This window comes from Coenobita brevimanus, chromosome 83 (assembly GCF_032717465.1).
Source record: "Coenobita brevimanus isolate Jiangsu-jjx chromosome 83, ASM3271746v2, whole genome shotgun sequence".
Taxonomy (NCBI): domain Eukaryota; kingdom Metazoa; phylum Arthropoda; class Malacostraca; order Decapoda; family Coenobitidae; genus Coenobita; species Coenobita brevimanus.
Window position 1 is genome coordinate 15,100,295 of NC_137036.1, and position 16,336 is coordinate 15,116,630.

The 16,336-nt window shown below is 41.7% G+C and overlaps 1 protein-coding gene across 1 annotated transcript in view; it reads right to left on the reverse strand.

Moving 5' to 3' along the window:
• Vps13D (vacuolar protein sorting 13D) overlaps positions 1–16,336 on the reverse strand; it is a 187,957-nt gene that overhangs the window by 137,177 nt on the left and 34,444 nt on the right. Inside the window, exons 15-23 of the mRNA XM_080280204.1 lie at positions 13,165–13,247; positions 11,229–11,445; positions 9,399–9,606; positions 7,173–7,351; positions 6,344–6,489; positions 5,693–5,917; positions 4,129–4,449; positions 3,235–3,359; positions 113–233 (exon numbers count right to left, since the gene is read on the reverse strand). Coding sequence (XP_080136330.1) covers positions 113–233; positions 3,235–3,359; positions 4,129–4,449; positions 5,693–5,917; positions 6,344–6,489; positions 7,173–7,351; positions 9,399–9,606; positions 11,229–11,445; positions 13,165–13,247 — 1,625 coding nt within the window. The remainder of the gene's footprint in view (positions 1–112; positions 234–3,234; positions 3,360–4,128; positions 4,450–5,692; positions 5,918–6,343; positions 6,490–7,172; positions 7,352–9,398; positions 9,607–11,228; positions 11,446–13,164; positions 13,248–16,336) is intronic.

Sequence of the window (16,336 nt, forward strand, 5' to 3'; positions counted from 1 at the left end):
CATACGGTACAGTGTCAGCCTGAAAATGGTTAATGATTTGTGAATTCCTAATTACAAGGGAACAAAAATTAAATGTTAACGATTCATGGAAAGCAAGATGTGGTGTACATACAAGGAGTAGTTGCTGCGGAGAATGCCAAGGGTCGAATGACAGTGAAGCTGAATGCTCGTACGGGATCATCAGTGCCGACGTAACTTCGATACACGTCGCTGTTCAGTCGCGAGAACAAGTCCTGTACACCACAGGGATAAATATGAGAAAAGATCTGGCAATGTCAACCAATTGTATGTGTATACTGTACTGTACACACAGTCACAGCAGCCACTGCATATGAACTACCTCCCTTATAGATAAGATGAAATGTTGCCTCCCTTGCATTACTCTATATATAAAGTATGGTATTTTTAAGGGCAAATGTTTAGACTATGTTGCATCTATTGTGCCACCTCTCCATGCCCCTCTCCCCATGCTACACAAGCATCTGGTAATGCTCACAACTTGACTGTCACACTGGCATATTGCAGAACTTCTGTCAATCACAATTCATTTATTTCCTGAACTGGTACTCTTTGGAACTTGCTTCCCTGGACTAGTTTCCCCCCAAACTTCAACCTACAGCAGCTCAAGCCCAACTGTTACAGATTTTTTGTGACTGGAGGAGATCTGTAGTCTGATGTGTGGATTTCCCTCCCGCCCCCTCCCTCTGTACATCTTCTATATATGAAAAAAATCTATCACAAAAAATGGGAAAAAGGAAGAGATATACAGTAATTCACTACCAAATCTGAGTGCCATAATTTATATTTATATCCAAGTCTTAATTGCCCATAATAAATTTACATATTAGATGAATCGAATCACATTCACCACTGCTATATTCTTAAAATACATTCTTTTTAACTGTTCCCTATTTTTCTTCTATACATTACCATTTTTCCACTCGATCCCTTGAATTTTCACAGTAATAATTGTACTCATTGCCAAATTTCTACACCTCTCTCCAAACAATGTTTCATATTTTCAAAGCATCTTATACCTACATTAACTTTTCTTCCCAAATCATGCAATATTTTGTTCTCTTTACTCATTTCTTCCCATGCTTTTCTGCTTCCTACCCAAGCCAATCTCTGCAGTCCACATGTATTCCTGACATCCCACTAGTCCCAGTTTAACTAGTCATAATAATACCAGTAAGTCCTTCATCACTAAAACACCGTACTATAATATGTGCAGGTAAATGTGCTACTTTATGTGAAACACCTTTAAGTGAGACTTGCATTAGGTTTATGACTAAGGTGTTAAAAATATAAAAACACTCCTTCCTGACTTTAAAATACCCTTATACTGAATAAGACGCACTTTAGGTAAAAGGGTGGCAGTAATTAATCAGCTACTTAAGGGGAGGGGACGCTAGCAGGGACCGATTTTCGACTGACAAAGGCATTTTGTGAAAGTTACCCCATAAAATAACTCCGAGTATCACACGTTCTCTGTAAAAATTTGGCAGCCATACGACAATTCTTTCCCCTTGAAAAAAATTATTTTGTAATTCCAATTTTGCAGTTACTTCCCTGCAGAAATCTCCATTTTCTATGTAATGTATAATATGACCACTTTTTTCCATTTTTTTTTTTCTGCAAAAATTATGTCATACATCTGGCAATGGAAGTGTGAGTGTGTGGAGGGTGGCAGTGAGGTGGGAAAGGCCAAAAATGCTATGACACTGGGAGGGGTGAGATATGGCAGCCTTGATTTCAACCTGTTCTCAGTCTGCGCTAATCTTGGCCATTTCTCATCATTTTTGCACGCTTTTTGAAGATGGGGCGACCATCTAAGAACTACTGCAACATCAGAAAGTGGCAGAGAAGAATTTGACGCAATTTTGAGGGGAGAAAAACGCGTTGGAAGTAGCAAGTCTTTCTCCACCATTGCCACCTCCCCCCCCCCCATACCACCTTACCTGACCACCCCCAACCTTCTATATCTTTTTCTCCAACACCCTCTACCTCTTCATAATCATCCCTAATCCTAACTCATAAAGTAAAAAAAAAGTACCTAATTTGTTTCTAATTGTACAGACACTGCAAGTCAACAGAAAACGAGTGCTATCTTGGAACTAAACTTATTGTCCTTTGGAGTGATGTAACTCCATTAGTTTTGAACATAAAACAAAAAGCATAATACCTACAAAAAGAGGAATGAAAGGGGAACATTTTGTGCGTATATTTTTGTCAGAGACTAACAAACATAACTGTAACGATTTTTTCAAATGGCAAAAATGGGGTAAAAATTGGGATAAATACAGAGGCATTTTGGGAATTTTTTTGTTTAACAATGGTGAAGAATATTAAAAAACTGTTAGGGCAATTTATTAATGAGGGTTTTATTAGTAAAACTACCAAATATCATAGAGATCAAATGAACACACATTCCCTGGCTTCCCATTTCTCGTGTCTTTTTTTATACACCTTATGCATGTATTATTTTTTTCTGTAAAAACTAATCAATCAAATTTACTCAAACTTTGGGATCTTATTGCTCATATAAAATACCAAAACATATAAAAAAATCAGACAAATTTAATAAATACAAATGTACCTTAATAGGTAACAACCGTCTGCTCCCCATAATAATGAAGGAACTTTAAGCAATCATTAATCATACCAAAGTCTCACATAATCATTACCATCTGATCTTTCTTTACACCTAAGCATGGGGTAAGATAATGTCCATAAAACAAGCAAAATGAAATAAAAAAAGAGGGAGAAAATATCAAAAGCATGCCAAGAGAAATGAGCCAGATATTCATTCCTACTAGTCCCCCAAATCCTGGTTCATGCCATAAGCCAAACCATCTGCACTTTTTTTGTTTTTTTTTTTGTTAACCTTCTTTCAGGATGCATTCCACATACATCTGCCAGATACAGTAGCCCACTGACTTTCATATTAATATGTGCGCAAAACCCTGGTCATGTCCTGTATATAATTATGGGTACTGGCGGTGTACTTATTGGTGGTATTGTAGTAATAGTATTTGTTGTAGCTCCAGATTCATCTGAACATGAACCTGGTAGACTGCAGGCTGATGATGCTCCCCTCCTGTAGCCCACCATCCCCCTTTTATTGGATAAGGAGTATCTATGGGGCATCTGTGCACGTGGGCAGTGGAGCCACCCAGTTTTATCAGTGCCACCACGTCCACATGGAGGTGGCTTTCCCCAACACTACACTACCTGTGATCGCTCTACAATGGGGTCCTGCCCGACGCTGATAATACACTGGTGCTTGTTACCCTCTGGGGTGATGTCCCGAACCTGGAAGCCTCCCAGTGACCCCTCAACAGTCAGGATGTCTCGCTCTGGAAAGTGTAGAAATGACGTTCAGAAATACAGCGCAGCATGTCCTTGTTATAAGCTGCCCTTTTTACTTCCTTTTTTCCCCCTTAAATCCAAAGCAAACTGCAAAATGACTACAAATCAAAGTTCTATAGCTTCCCAAAGAGCTGATCCGCCAGCTTCATCCAATTTACAGTAACAAACTTGTAAAAAAGTTATGATGCTCTGAAACATCCCTGACTTATAATGACCACTGAGTATAAGGTTCACTGCAAGACCAAAGCATCATCATCATCATCATAATCATCACTGTCATCAAAAGCATCATCATAATCAGCACTGTCATCATAACCATCATCATCATCATCACTCAGTGTAGAATCACCTGTAGACAGAAGGAAGAGGAATGAATGAAGGAAAAAAAGACAGAAAAGGAAGGAAGGAAGGGAGGAAAGGGCAGGCACAATTATAATTATTAGTATAATTATCATTCATTGTTATAATTATTATCATCCCTACTAAAGGCAATTTCATTAAGCCTGGAGAAGACCTTTCATAATGAAGGGAGTTACAACAAGATCAATCAACTCATTTAATATGACAACTAACTGTTTCTTCCTGTTACAACAAAGTACATTTCTGTGCTTAGAAGAGACACATCATAGAGATGAGGCTGGAGGGGAAAAAATAAAATAAAATAAAATACCATAACAAAAAGGTAGATTCTACTTTTGCTATCAGGAGGCCATCTCACACTGAAAACAATGACAACCAAATCCATCTTAGACTCACCAACAGTGGCCTGAATCTTGGCATCTGAGAGCACAGCTGTGCCAACCTTGCGTCCCACCAGGTCCTTGTCCCGGTACGCCCCTCGCAGCAGCAGCACTGTCAGCTTGTGGAAGTCAAAGCTCACCTCTGCACGCACTGGCGCTCGCTCAAGCTGCCCACCACTCCCCTCACCCCCACCATCACCCTTGTCTATGGTGGTTGAGCTGGCCTGGGGTACGTCAGAGGGGGTTGGATGCAACTGAAGACCGCTTGAGTATGCTTGTTTTTGTGGCAATAACTGCTGTATAAATCCAACAAGCTCTACTACTGTCTCCTGGTTGGCTGTTTAGAAGAAAGGAGACAAATAGAAAAATAATATGAAAATGTGTTTATCATCATCAGCATCATAATTAACAGCACACTAAATTATGAATACGTCAGATGCACATACAGACCACTTGACTAGGCTTGTTATTGTGGCAACAGATGGAGCACAAACCCACTGAGCTCCACCACCATCTCCTGCTTGGCTTAGAAGAGGGATAGACAAAACTGTAACATAGTTTTACTTTAACTTGGTCTTAAATTACAACTTCCCCATCCTGAATGCCAAAGTCTACAAATGCATCAAATTCAAATATTATGCCAGTCATGAAGACGTGTTATGGAAAGGTTGTAGGGAAGCAACACTGTCCTTGTTAGCCACTGAGCTTTGGGAAATAAGCAGCAAAGTTAAGTGACAAAATATAAGTTACTGTGAAAGATCTATACTCATCATTATCAAAATCCTAACCCTACTCCACCCATCCATTAATCAAACCAACACTACCCCATTAGGAATTTAGAGTCTTGAGACTAGGCTATTAAAACCCAGATATCTGAGGTGAGTTGCTTTCCTTTTTACATACCAACCAACCTCTGGAATGTGGAATGTAACTCTCATGGGACACATCTGACTGAAGCACCTAACTCACTAGACCACTGGATATAAGCTAATTCACTATATCATTACACACCACACAGTCCCACCCACGACCTCCCTGTGTGCAACTGAGAACTGACTCAAACTCCAATTCCTCACAAAAAATCAGATGAGTAGGATCCTCTGCTAGACATTTAGTGGGTTTGTTTATATGACAAAGCCCTACCCCTGTCACTTGGCTGGCTCTTCAGGTGAGGCAAAAGGAACTGTACAGTACGTGGGAAAAGTATGAGCTACGGTTCCAAACTCCTTGTTTAGTGTTGTCACTTCTATGACACAAAGGAATACATGGGTAGTATCATTTCTCCTCTATTATGAAAGATAGTATCATATCTCCTCTTTATTATGGGGTGTGGTAGAATTCAGAGAACAAGGAAAGTGAAACCATAACACTGGGAAAACCTATCACCAACACGTCCACTGTCCAGTAAAACTGACGAGACACTCATTCGCACAACGTTCCAGCCTCTGGAATCCTGGCTCTATCTCAAAGGCCTAACGATCTCCACATATCTTGCTTTATTTTCTTCAAAAACACACTTTACATTACTTGCCAGACTGACTCATTACTTAAAAAATGAATGCGTCTATAGTGAGACCCACCAATGATGTCAACTGCGTTAAACTGGACAGTTGCCAGGAGTAATGCCCCGGTGCCTTGCTGTGATGGACACTGTGCCGACACATATGTCACCTCCAGTATAATCAGAGCTTCAGAGTCACGAGTCTCGGAGAACCCACCAGCCCCTCCCACGCCACTGCTAAACATGGGTGATGCGGCATGTGGAGGAGATGGAATGTTACGCGGGTACTGGGGTGGAGACTGGCCTGAAAAGGGAATACAGACGTTTAAAAAGGTTTTGCATACATACATAAAAAGGATTTATTTTATATTAAAAATTTCCAAGGTCTTAGCCGTGCATGCACACTATGCCTGTTTTCCACATACTGATGCCTTAATTGTGGTATAAGTACTGAATGTCATGTATATCCAGCACTACTAATTGCAAGAAAAAAAATGTATAAAGATACTGAGGTGACTATGTTATTCACAACAGGATCCTAAACCAACTGTATCTCTAACTTAATATATGGGTGAACCAACTATAGAATTATCAACAGGGTGCCACGTGAAATGGACCACATACCTATCCATTCACCATTCAGCTCTTGAAAATTCATCACTCCATAAGTCAAAGGCAAACCATCCATTTCCAAAATAATTAAACACAAAATAAATATCTGTGGGTTTACCCCTAGATGCAGCATAGGATGAGATGGCATGGCTGATGGTGAGTGGTGAGGTGGGCTTGAAAGGAGGGTTGTTGTGGTCTGGTGAGGCAGGAGACGTTGGTGAACATGGGTCACTGTCCAGGAGGCTGCCACTAACACTATCCATGCTGCAAGACAAGAGAACCAGGCAATAAGACCAACATACCAGCACCGTAAGTCACTGGAAAAATAGGGTTTGTGGAGACTGGTATGCCCTCAGTCTAAGAGGTCTTGCCTCAGTTAAATAAAGCAATATGGCAATAGCCGCCCCCCAAAAAAAAGGAGTTGTAATTATACTTAAGGAGTTAAAGATATCCTCACTATATTTTCTTTAAATATATAGTTCTTGTCTTCCTATTCACTACTACAGTACTCTCTACTGCTGTTTACCTTTGCCCCAGAATTTTCTTTACAGCTTAATAACCATAGTTTGTATTTAACTTGACATTTGGAATTCTACATTGCTATGAAAACTGTCTTTATCATAAACTCTTTACTTTGACATTCAATAGTCTTTTCTCACTGTGCCTTCACTGTAAAAGCTTTCCCAAGCTATATGTCACTGTATGGTGGCAGTGCATGCAGGCATGCAGACAGACAGGCAGGCAGGCACACAAGTATGCACACATGTATGCACAGGCACACGTCTGCCCCCCCCATAGGCATTATTATGATAAAGAAACACTGGAAACTGATGCCAACCCCTTCACCACAAGAGATCCTTTGTCAATTGAATGAAATCACCTAAAAAAAAAAAAAAAAAAGTCAAATTCCCACGTGTCATCTTCCCACCAGATCTCATGTCGCTCACCTGACATGTTTGTGACTGGCTACAAGCAGCTCAAAGTCTGGCCCAAAGGTCTGCAGGGCATCCACCAAGAGGAGGGAGTGCACACTGAGCGTGGCTGAAGTTTCATGAGGACGCTTGCTCAAGTGGGCCCGTACGCCTGTCACCTGTAGCTCTGCAATGCTACGCCCACGAGACTGCAGCTGAGGGGTTAGAGAACAGAGGAATTAAAATCATCATCACTGTCACTGCTTTAACCATCTTCATCACCATCTATCACAGTTATCATCATCACCATCATCCATTTCTTTAGCTAAAAATAAAGGTAAGGTAGGATTAAGAAACACATAAAGAGTGTGTATGAGAGTGGGAAAATTATCAACAACATTTCCAGTGAAATGGGCCACACAGTCATTTACTTACCATTTAATGCCAGGGGTGTCAGACACAGATATTGGGCCCATAGTCCCTACATCAAAAATACAAATAAATAAATAAATAATACAGTATGTGTCAGACCCACAATGCCCCTTTTAAGGTGTGGCAGTCCGTGGCAAGGCTAGGCAATGGAACCAACTAATTTTGAATGCAAATGATTGGTTGTATTCTTTAAGCGGAGTAAATGTTCTATGCACACTTTTAATTTCAGACAGTCACACATCTGAATTTTGCTTGTCCCATCTGTTTCCACTAAATGTTATAAGTACTCTAATTAGCATGGAAGTAAAAAAGTTACTACATGACAGTACTGTGATACCAACTCTTAACATGAAAGTGAAGCTTGGACCCAATTGGAGCGACAGAAGTCAAGAGTGAGAGCAGTGACAATGAGTTACTAGACAGGAGTCTGTGGAGTCACATGGAAAGACAGACTGACAAATGAGGATGTGAAGGAGCATGGTGGTGTCAATGTGGATGTGACAGGAAACGTTAGGAGAAACACACTGAGATGATTTGGCCATGTGGAGAGGATGGAGAGTGAAAGACTGACGGGGAGAATGTATGAGAGTGAGGTGGAGGGAGGGCGAGGGAGGGGAAGGCGAAGGATGAGATGGAGGGATGGAGTGGAGAGGTATATGAGAGAGGAGGGGAGTGAGCTGGGAGCAGGGTAGTGAAATGGTGGGGGACAGGGCGACATGGAGGTGATTTGTTTGAGGCCACCCCTTATGAAATTACGACACCTGGCAGTAGACAAACAGACAGAAAATACTGAAGCAAACAGCAGACACTAAAACTATTAGTAAGGACCACAGCATCATCTAGAGTTGACAATACACATAAGATACTCCACCATTCATCACCAGCCCTATGATCTAAGATGTACCCTCCCTCATAACCCCATCCAAATATATACTGAACAACCATGGGTCATTATGCCTCACTCCAACACTGACATTGAACCACTCACCTAGACATCTATTCTTACACAGGTTTTGCTACCAACATAAAATCCCTTCACAGCATGAAGTTTTTTGGAAACAAATACCATAATTATGAATCCCGCCACTAGTAAAACACAATAACCTTAGAGAAAACTGTCACTGAAACATAAACCTCGTATCACCCTACTCACCCTGAGGTTTACAGACACGAGGAGATGACATGTACCCTTACGTAATGGACAATGGTAGTCTAGGCTTAGGCCCGTACACTTAGAAGGGGGTCATATAAGATTGACTGTTACAATTCACCACTATCATTATCATCATCATCTATTATTCCAACTCTATTTTCTGACATGTTTTTGTGTGGGAGACAGAGTTGGGGTAATGATAATGAAATCACCTTAACTCTTCCAGTGCCTTAATTACTTTAATCTTCCAATTGCTACAAGATTCTTTTCAGCTTTGGGGGGACTTCTTGAAATGGTGGAGCTAGATACAGTATCACCTTCAATATATTTCCACTACAAGAGGTTTCTCCTAAGCTGTATGAAATAAAAGGGCAGTGGCAAGAAAAAATCCCCAACATCATCATTTACATATTTTTAAAAAATGCAAGGTAGGAGGAAGCAAAAGCTGGATGTCTGAATGTTTGTTCTCTTCAAGAAAAAAAATAAATAAATAAATAAAATACAATAAATGAGACAAATTCAAGATTCATTCATTTTGAGATGCCTAGACACGTTGCATTTAAACGACTGGTCATAGGCACAAGGAAATACAGACAGAGGAAGACAGTTCTAGTGGCAACCTGTTAGATACCTCCAGTACAGTACTTATAACTAAGTTAGTATTGTGTTCACCTTACCTCAAGAGAGAGTTTATCCACTGTAAACTGGACAACCAAAAGCTTGCCGTCATCAGTGGGTGAAGATGACCCTTTGCTGGAGTCCCCATCACCCATCGTGGAGCCATCACCCAAACCCAAGCCATCCAGCGACAGCAGTGTGTTGGAACGGGTCAGGTCCTGCCCATCAACAAACACTCCCCGGCTCTGGCTGCTACTGCTGCTTCTGCTTAAATCTGATGACTGTCTCCTGAAAAATTATCATCATCATCATCCTTTCATCTTCACTGTTGTCATCATCATCATTATCATCATATTCAACCATCATCATCATCATCATAGTCAATCATCATCATCATCATCATCACTGTTAAAGGCAGGTATTAAATGCATCATGTTTTGCTCAGAATGCTGCTCCTAACTCTGCTCAGACTCGGTTAATTCTTTCAGTAAAATTTCTGTCATTATCATCATCCTATGTTAACTCCATAATATCCAGTGAGAGGAGGATGTTGCAACAGATCATGTCCTGTGCTGCTCATCCACACCAACTCTCCCTCTGCCAAGACTTGTGCTGCTGCTTCCGATGACTGTCTCTTGTGTAACTGACTTCTTCAGCATCCTAGCCACTAGCACATGGAGGAACTATCAACTGAGCCATAACTATGTAATCCCCAAGCCAAACCTCTCATACTAGTCTTATAACTTTCTGTTTTATCTCTGTTTTGCTTTGTAGTATGGGCCAGTTGGATTCACTGGAGAGCACACCTCCACCATGCTCTGTTCTATGTCAGCTCTCTTGTGACACTTCAAGATCTCTTCCTCTGGTGATGACGAGGAGCCTACACATGGTGGCATTGTGGCCCTGGGTGGAGCAACTGCAATGTCCATCCAGGAGCCAAACCTCCTCATATTTCCCTAAATCTACCCATGGGAAGAACCCTGGTATGACCCTGGTGAGGCGCTGTCTATCATAAGGGGTCACCACATCCCTACACAGTGTATGTATTGTAATGTACATGCCAGCTCCAAAGAGGCAGTTGCTTACCTGCAGTTGGTAGGTCTGCTCAGTCAAAATGGGTTAAGCAAAAACAACCTCAAGGTTGAAAGTCAGCACACACACCCTCATATAATGTCTTTCTCACTACATCCCTTCTGGTCCAGTACAGTACATCTAAGTAATACTTCTACACCTCCTCAGTAGTTTCCCAGCTCTTCTAAGGATATCCCACCATCTGGTTTAACTCCACATATTCAATGGATTATTCTCATATTGTTTCACTACAGTCCCATAATATCCTCCTCTTTTATTCCACATTTCACTTCCATACATTTAGACACTACCGACACAGGTACCAAATCCTTTCCCTTTTGTGGACAATGACATTTCACAAAGGGCAGCAATTTTCTGAACCTTTTCTATCCATTTATGACCCCTGCTGTGGTGCTCTCCCAAGCACCATCCCCTGCACTATTGACATCAGCAAGGTGGCAGTCACTGTCTAAAACCTCCAGTGACTCATCTCCTTTCACCAAGGATGTTATTGATCTACCATTCAAGTGGTGTGGCTGCAACCCAATATCAAATCAGCTGATTATCCACTGTCCAACACAAGCTGTCACTCTCTTTGTTCTCATGTACGGTAGACAATGTTTGCAACAACTACAGAAAATACATTACCATGACAAGCACACACCACACTGCAGGCACAGCTTGCATACCGAAACAACGCTACCTCAATAAACTTAAATATGAGTCAAAGACAACAGGCTAATGATTGCTCCAGTCAAATCCGCCAATACACCGATCATCACTAGCAGCATCATAAGCTGTAGCCATTGGCCCTTTACCTTGGAATGTCTGCTGGTGTGGGATCTTGTGATATGAACTTTGTAAAGAGTGTGTGTAGAGCCTGAACCTTCTGCTCGTTGATATGCACCACCAGACGAGGCAGTGTGCCAGCCAGGGTCACAGACGGCCACTGACGCCCCTCATTGTGCTGCATCACCACCACACGACGCTCCAGCTCAAGGTTGATGCTGAACCGATCAAGCACATGCATATGCCCTAAAAAAAAAATCTAGTGAGTCATCATCCAATCCTTTTTTTGCCCCAATTGGAGCATTGAGGCTGGGAGCTAGGCTGTTCAGTCCCGACATGTAAGGTGAGGGTAACCAGCCTCACTTCCCCAAGTGGCTTTAGTGAGGAATAAACCTCAACCATCCAACTGATGCAAACCTTTACAGGCCCCACCTGGCTGGAACACCTTACCTACTAGATCACCAGGCATACCAATAACATATGATAAACCATGATGAGACCTTGTTATAACAGACTAATTGGGGGAAGGACAGATTGTATAACCAATAAATCACACTGTATTACAAAATTAAACTGCATGTCACTTCTACTCGTACATCCAGGACTATGCAAGAGAAACTATGCTCCTACCCAGTTACCTGAATATGGCCTTCATGCATACAATGAGAACAATGATGACAATTGTGATACACCTGAACAGTACCTAATAACAAATGTTCACAAGGTTAATGAATGCAAGATTTGCTCTTTACATATTCCAACTAGTCCTTACTTTCAGCTACTGCATCCAAAATTTGCATACATGACCCAACTCAAACTGAAAAATTACGTGCATGACACAGCTTAAGCTTAAGCTATAATATTACATAGATGTAGGTGGTGCGACCATCATCCATTCACTTGATGTAGTGCTGCCTACTTCTTCCTTAGCCTTTATCATTCTTTTTCTGTGCCTGCCCTCCTCTCTTCTTATATCTCCCATCTTTTCTGTCACTTCTTATTGCTTTTCTTTCCTTTACAGGTGGCTTTACATTGAGTGACAAGCCAATAGGTTGCCTGTAAGCCACGAAACCATTTACAATGCTGGGTGGTAACCATATAACCAACCCATACATGCTCCCTACGTGTCAACAAGTGGGTTAGTGGAGGGTTAGTGCCCCTCCCCGTAAAACCAATAACTCAAAGTCAAATGGCCACCCCTTATGGGATTATGGCATCTGGCAATAGATAGACAGATGTAACTACTGAAAAATTAAAGTTCACCTGGCCCATACTTCTACCCATTATGTCAATTACTGAACTCTATACTGAACTCTAAGTACACTGCTGTAACCCACAGTTTTTAAAATGCAGGGGCACAAGGCTTGACTCCTAAACTCATTAAGGGCAGATAGCTAGCCTACTCCCTCTGCTGGTATTATTTGACTGAAATATCTCTGTTCACCTCGTTTTGTTTATAAAGGCTCCAACATGCTTGCATATGCGTTGGCCTTGGTCACCTAATGGCGGCTCTTCATGCTGCTTGATCTTGGGCAGCCTCCGCATTCAGTCCCTTATCCTGGAGGCCACACTCTGTGACCTCATCAAAGGTCTTTTTCAGTCTGCCTCTAGCAACCCTACCCCCAGTGCTCATGCTTCTCATTTTCTGCAACCAGCTGTCATCCCTCATCCTTTCCACATGCTCAGACCATCTCAGTCTACCCCTCCTTATCACAACACCAAATACACTCCAGTTCCATCCTTCCTCTCAGCCCTTCAATCAAAATCCTTGCCCCCCCCCCAAGACCTTGCATTCAAGGATGCACTGCACACCCGCCTAATCATTGTCTCACTACCATTTAGCATTACACTCCCAACACATGCACATAAAGGTCCCTTGGAACAGAGGGAAAGCCTTCTCAACGTGAGGAGAGGCAACCATTCCCTGATTTTTTTCTTTAGGATAAACCATCTTGCCAGCCTTACCTGTGCCTTTGGTATAAGCAAAGTGCCAGTTGTCTCGAACTTTTCCCACCAACACCTGCATGTCACACAGCCGAAGGTCATATCTGGGAGAAGTGGGGTTATGGTCATGTAATAAAAGCAGGTTGAGATTCACATATCATAATCATCCATACCTTTTTTCCCACACCAAGGTGGCATGAGGTAAGGTGCAGGAGAGAGAGAGAGAGAGAGAGAGAGAGAGAAAGAGAGAACTACCCAAACTGCCAGAGTATGTCACAATTCACAACCATTCCAGCCCTCAAAATCCTGACTCCATTGCACAAGCAAGAAAATCCTCTCTTTACATGCTTCATACCACCATCATAAAGTCAATCAAACAATTTTCACTTTCCCAGGATAAAAGGGGAGTGCCAAATCCATCACAAACTTCCTCTGCATAAAATTCCTCCAACCTGCCCGATACTTTCAGTTACACAGCCTCATCACTCTCTATACCTTGCCTTCATACACACACATATAAACATATCATCATCATCATCATCCAGACCTCCTTTCCCACCCTAGGGCAGGGTGAGGAGTTGCGATGTCCAGACAGCTCAAATTTGCCCACTCTAATGGGCCATGCTTCCATTCGTTCACCATTCAAGCTCCAGGAATCCTGGCTCTATCTAATATGCCAGAAACACTCACCACGTTCTGTAGCTTCACATAAATGTATCCGACAGAGTCAATCCGGACACTGTCATGTTAAAAAGAGGTGCCAAATCCCTAATCGAGCACTTCTCCTCACAATATTCATTCAGCCAACTCGATCTCTTGTCAGTCCCCTAGCCTCACCAACTTCCAAACCTCTCTTCCTCACACACTCATCCACCATATCCCTCCACCTTCTCCTTGGCCTACCTCGCCTCCTCCCTCTTTCAGATTCGCTCAGATATACCTTTTTCAACACTCTATTGTTATCCATTCTCTTCACATGACCATACCATCTCAGTACACTCTCTTCGATTCTGGTGTCCACAGACTTTCTCACTCCACATCTTTCACAAATCACATTATTTTGTATCCTATCTGCTCTCTGTACTCCATATACATTCCTCAGCAGTCTCATCTCCACTGCTCTCACTCTTTTCATTTCCATGCCACATCATAGTCTCACATCCATATGTTAAAGTTGGCACTAACACTCCTTCATGTAAGCCTTGTGCAGCTGCAACACTCAAGCCTCTGTTCCTCATCAAGGCCTTCATTGCACCAGCTACTTTTCTTCATTGTATCACTCTACTCTCCATTTCTTTTGCACATTTCCCTCTCTTTTCTATCACTGTACCCAGGTATTTGAACTCTCACCAATTCCAGTCTCTCTCCATTCACTGTATCATCACACTGGGAGTCACCTTCTCTCTCAATAACCATCACTTTACACTTTTCTACATTTACTCTCAAGGCATGACACTCACAGCCATCAGCAAAACTCTGCACTAGTCTGATCCATACTGTCTTATGCTCTTCTTCCATCTTTGCTAAAAATGCTTCCAAAAAATTGGGACTTATGTACAGAGTTCGTGAGTTATTCACTGACGAGCAGATGGCCACAATATACAAAAGTCATGTGCGTTCTCATATCGAATACTGTTCACCACTGTGGAGTGAATGTGGAGCGGTTGCAATGAGGCAGTTGGACAAAATTCAAAATAAAGCCTTTAGATTAATCAATAATCCTGCCATTACACAGGACCTTCCTCCATTATCAGTACGTAGAGATGTTGCTTCTTCAGCATTATTTTATCGATATTTTTACCGTAAGTGCTCTGATAAACTGGCTTCAATTGTGCCTCCCCTTCACATTTTCTCCCGAAATACTCGGGCAGCTGGTAGCGCCCATGAACTAATACTCTCTTCCCCACAATGCAGAACCTCTGCTTATCAAAATTCATTTATCCCCAGAACTACTACTCTCTGGAATTCTCTTCCTGGAAGTTGTTTCCCACAAACATTTAATCCACTTGAATTTAAATCAAGTTGTTATAAATATTTTATGAATGGAGGATGCCTTTAGGCACATGGACGTGTTTTTTTTCTTTTGTTTTTCCTTCTTCCATTCATTTAAAAAAAAAAAAAATCACCACAAGTTTCAGTGGTGTTATTCAACTTTCTCCCCTGCCGTTATTTATAACTGTATTGTTATGAAATTGCTACATGTTATAAATGAATAAATGATCTTAATGAAAGAAAAAAAAATTATCATCATCAGCCAGACCTCCTTTCCTGCCCTAGGGCAGGGTGAGTAGCAGCAATGTCCACACAGCCCAAATTTGCCCAATCCAATGGGCCACGCTTCCATTCACTCATCATTCAAGCCCCTGGAATCTTGGCTCTTTCGGATACGCCAAAAACATTCACCATGTTTTGTAGCTTCACATAAATGTATGTGGAAAAAAAAAAAAATTACCATATTTGATCATTCACTTATTTATTCAATGCTGATTTCTCACAGATATATAAACATTTCATCAATGCTTGCTGACAGAAGGTTGTAGAGCATTCAACACGCATCGACGAAATGTTTATACATATATCTCTAAAAAATTGGTAGGTGGGGGCGCTCACCATCCACTCACTCGATGTAGTGCTGCTGTCGGGTGTCTGCCCTTTCCTCTCCTCCATCCTTCTTTCCTTCCATCCTCTTCTGTCTTCCTTTACTTCATTCTTTCCTTGTTCTTCTGCCTACGGGTGACTTTACACTCCCTCTTCTGTCTTTCTTTCCTTCATTCTTCCTCTTCCTTCTGCCTGTGGGTGACTGTACACTGAGTGACAAGCCAAATGGTTTCCTGTACACCAGGAAACCATTTACTATGCTGGGTGGTAACCATACACCCAAATTTTGGCGCCTGGTGGTTTAGTGGGTAATTATTGAGCTCCAATTGGATTGAGCTAGTGAAGGTTTATATCCAAGGAATGGTTGGGGTTGACTGCTCATGCATTGCCACCCAGGGATGAGTAAGGCTGGTCACTCTCATCTTAAATGTCGGGACCAACTGCCTAGCCCCGGGCTCCTATTCTCCTCATGGGACAATGTAGGATTGGATGATGGACAGATGGATGGAAAAAATTGGCGCTGAATAAATGAATGAACGAAAAAATATGGTAATTTATATTTTCTTTTCTTTTTTCTTCTTTCATTAGGATGATC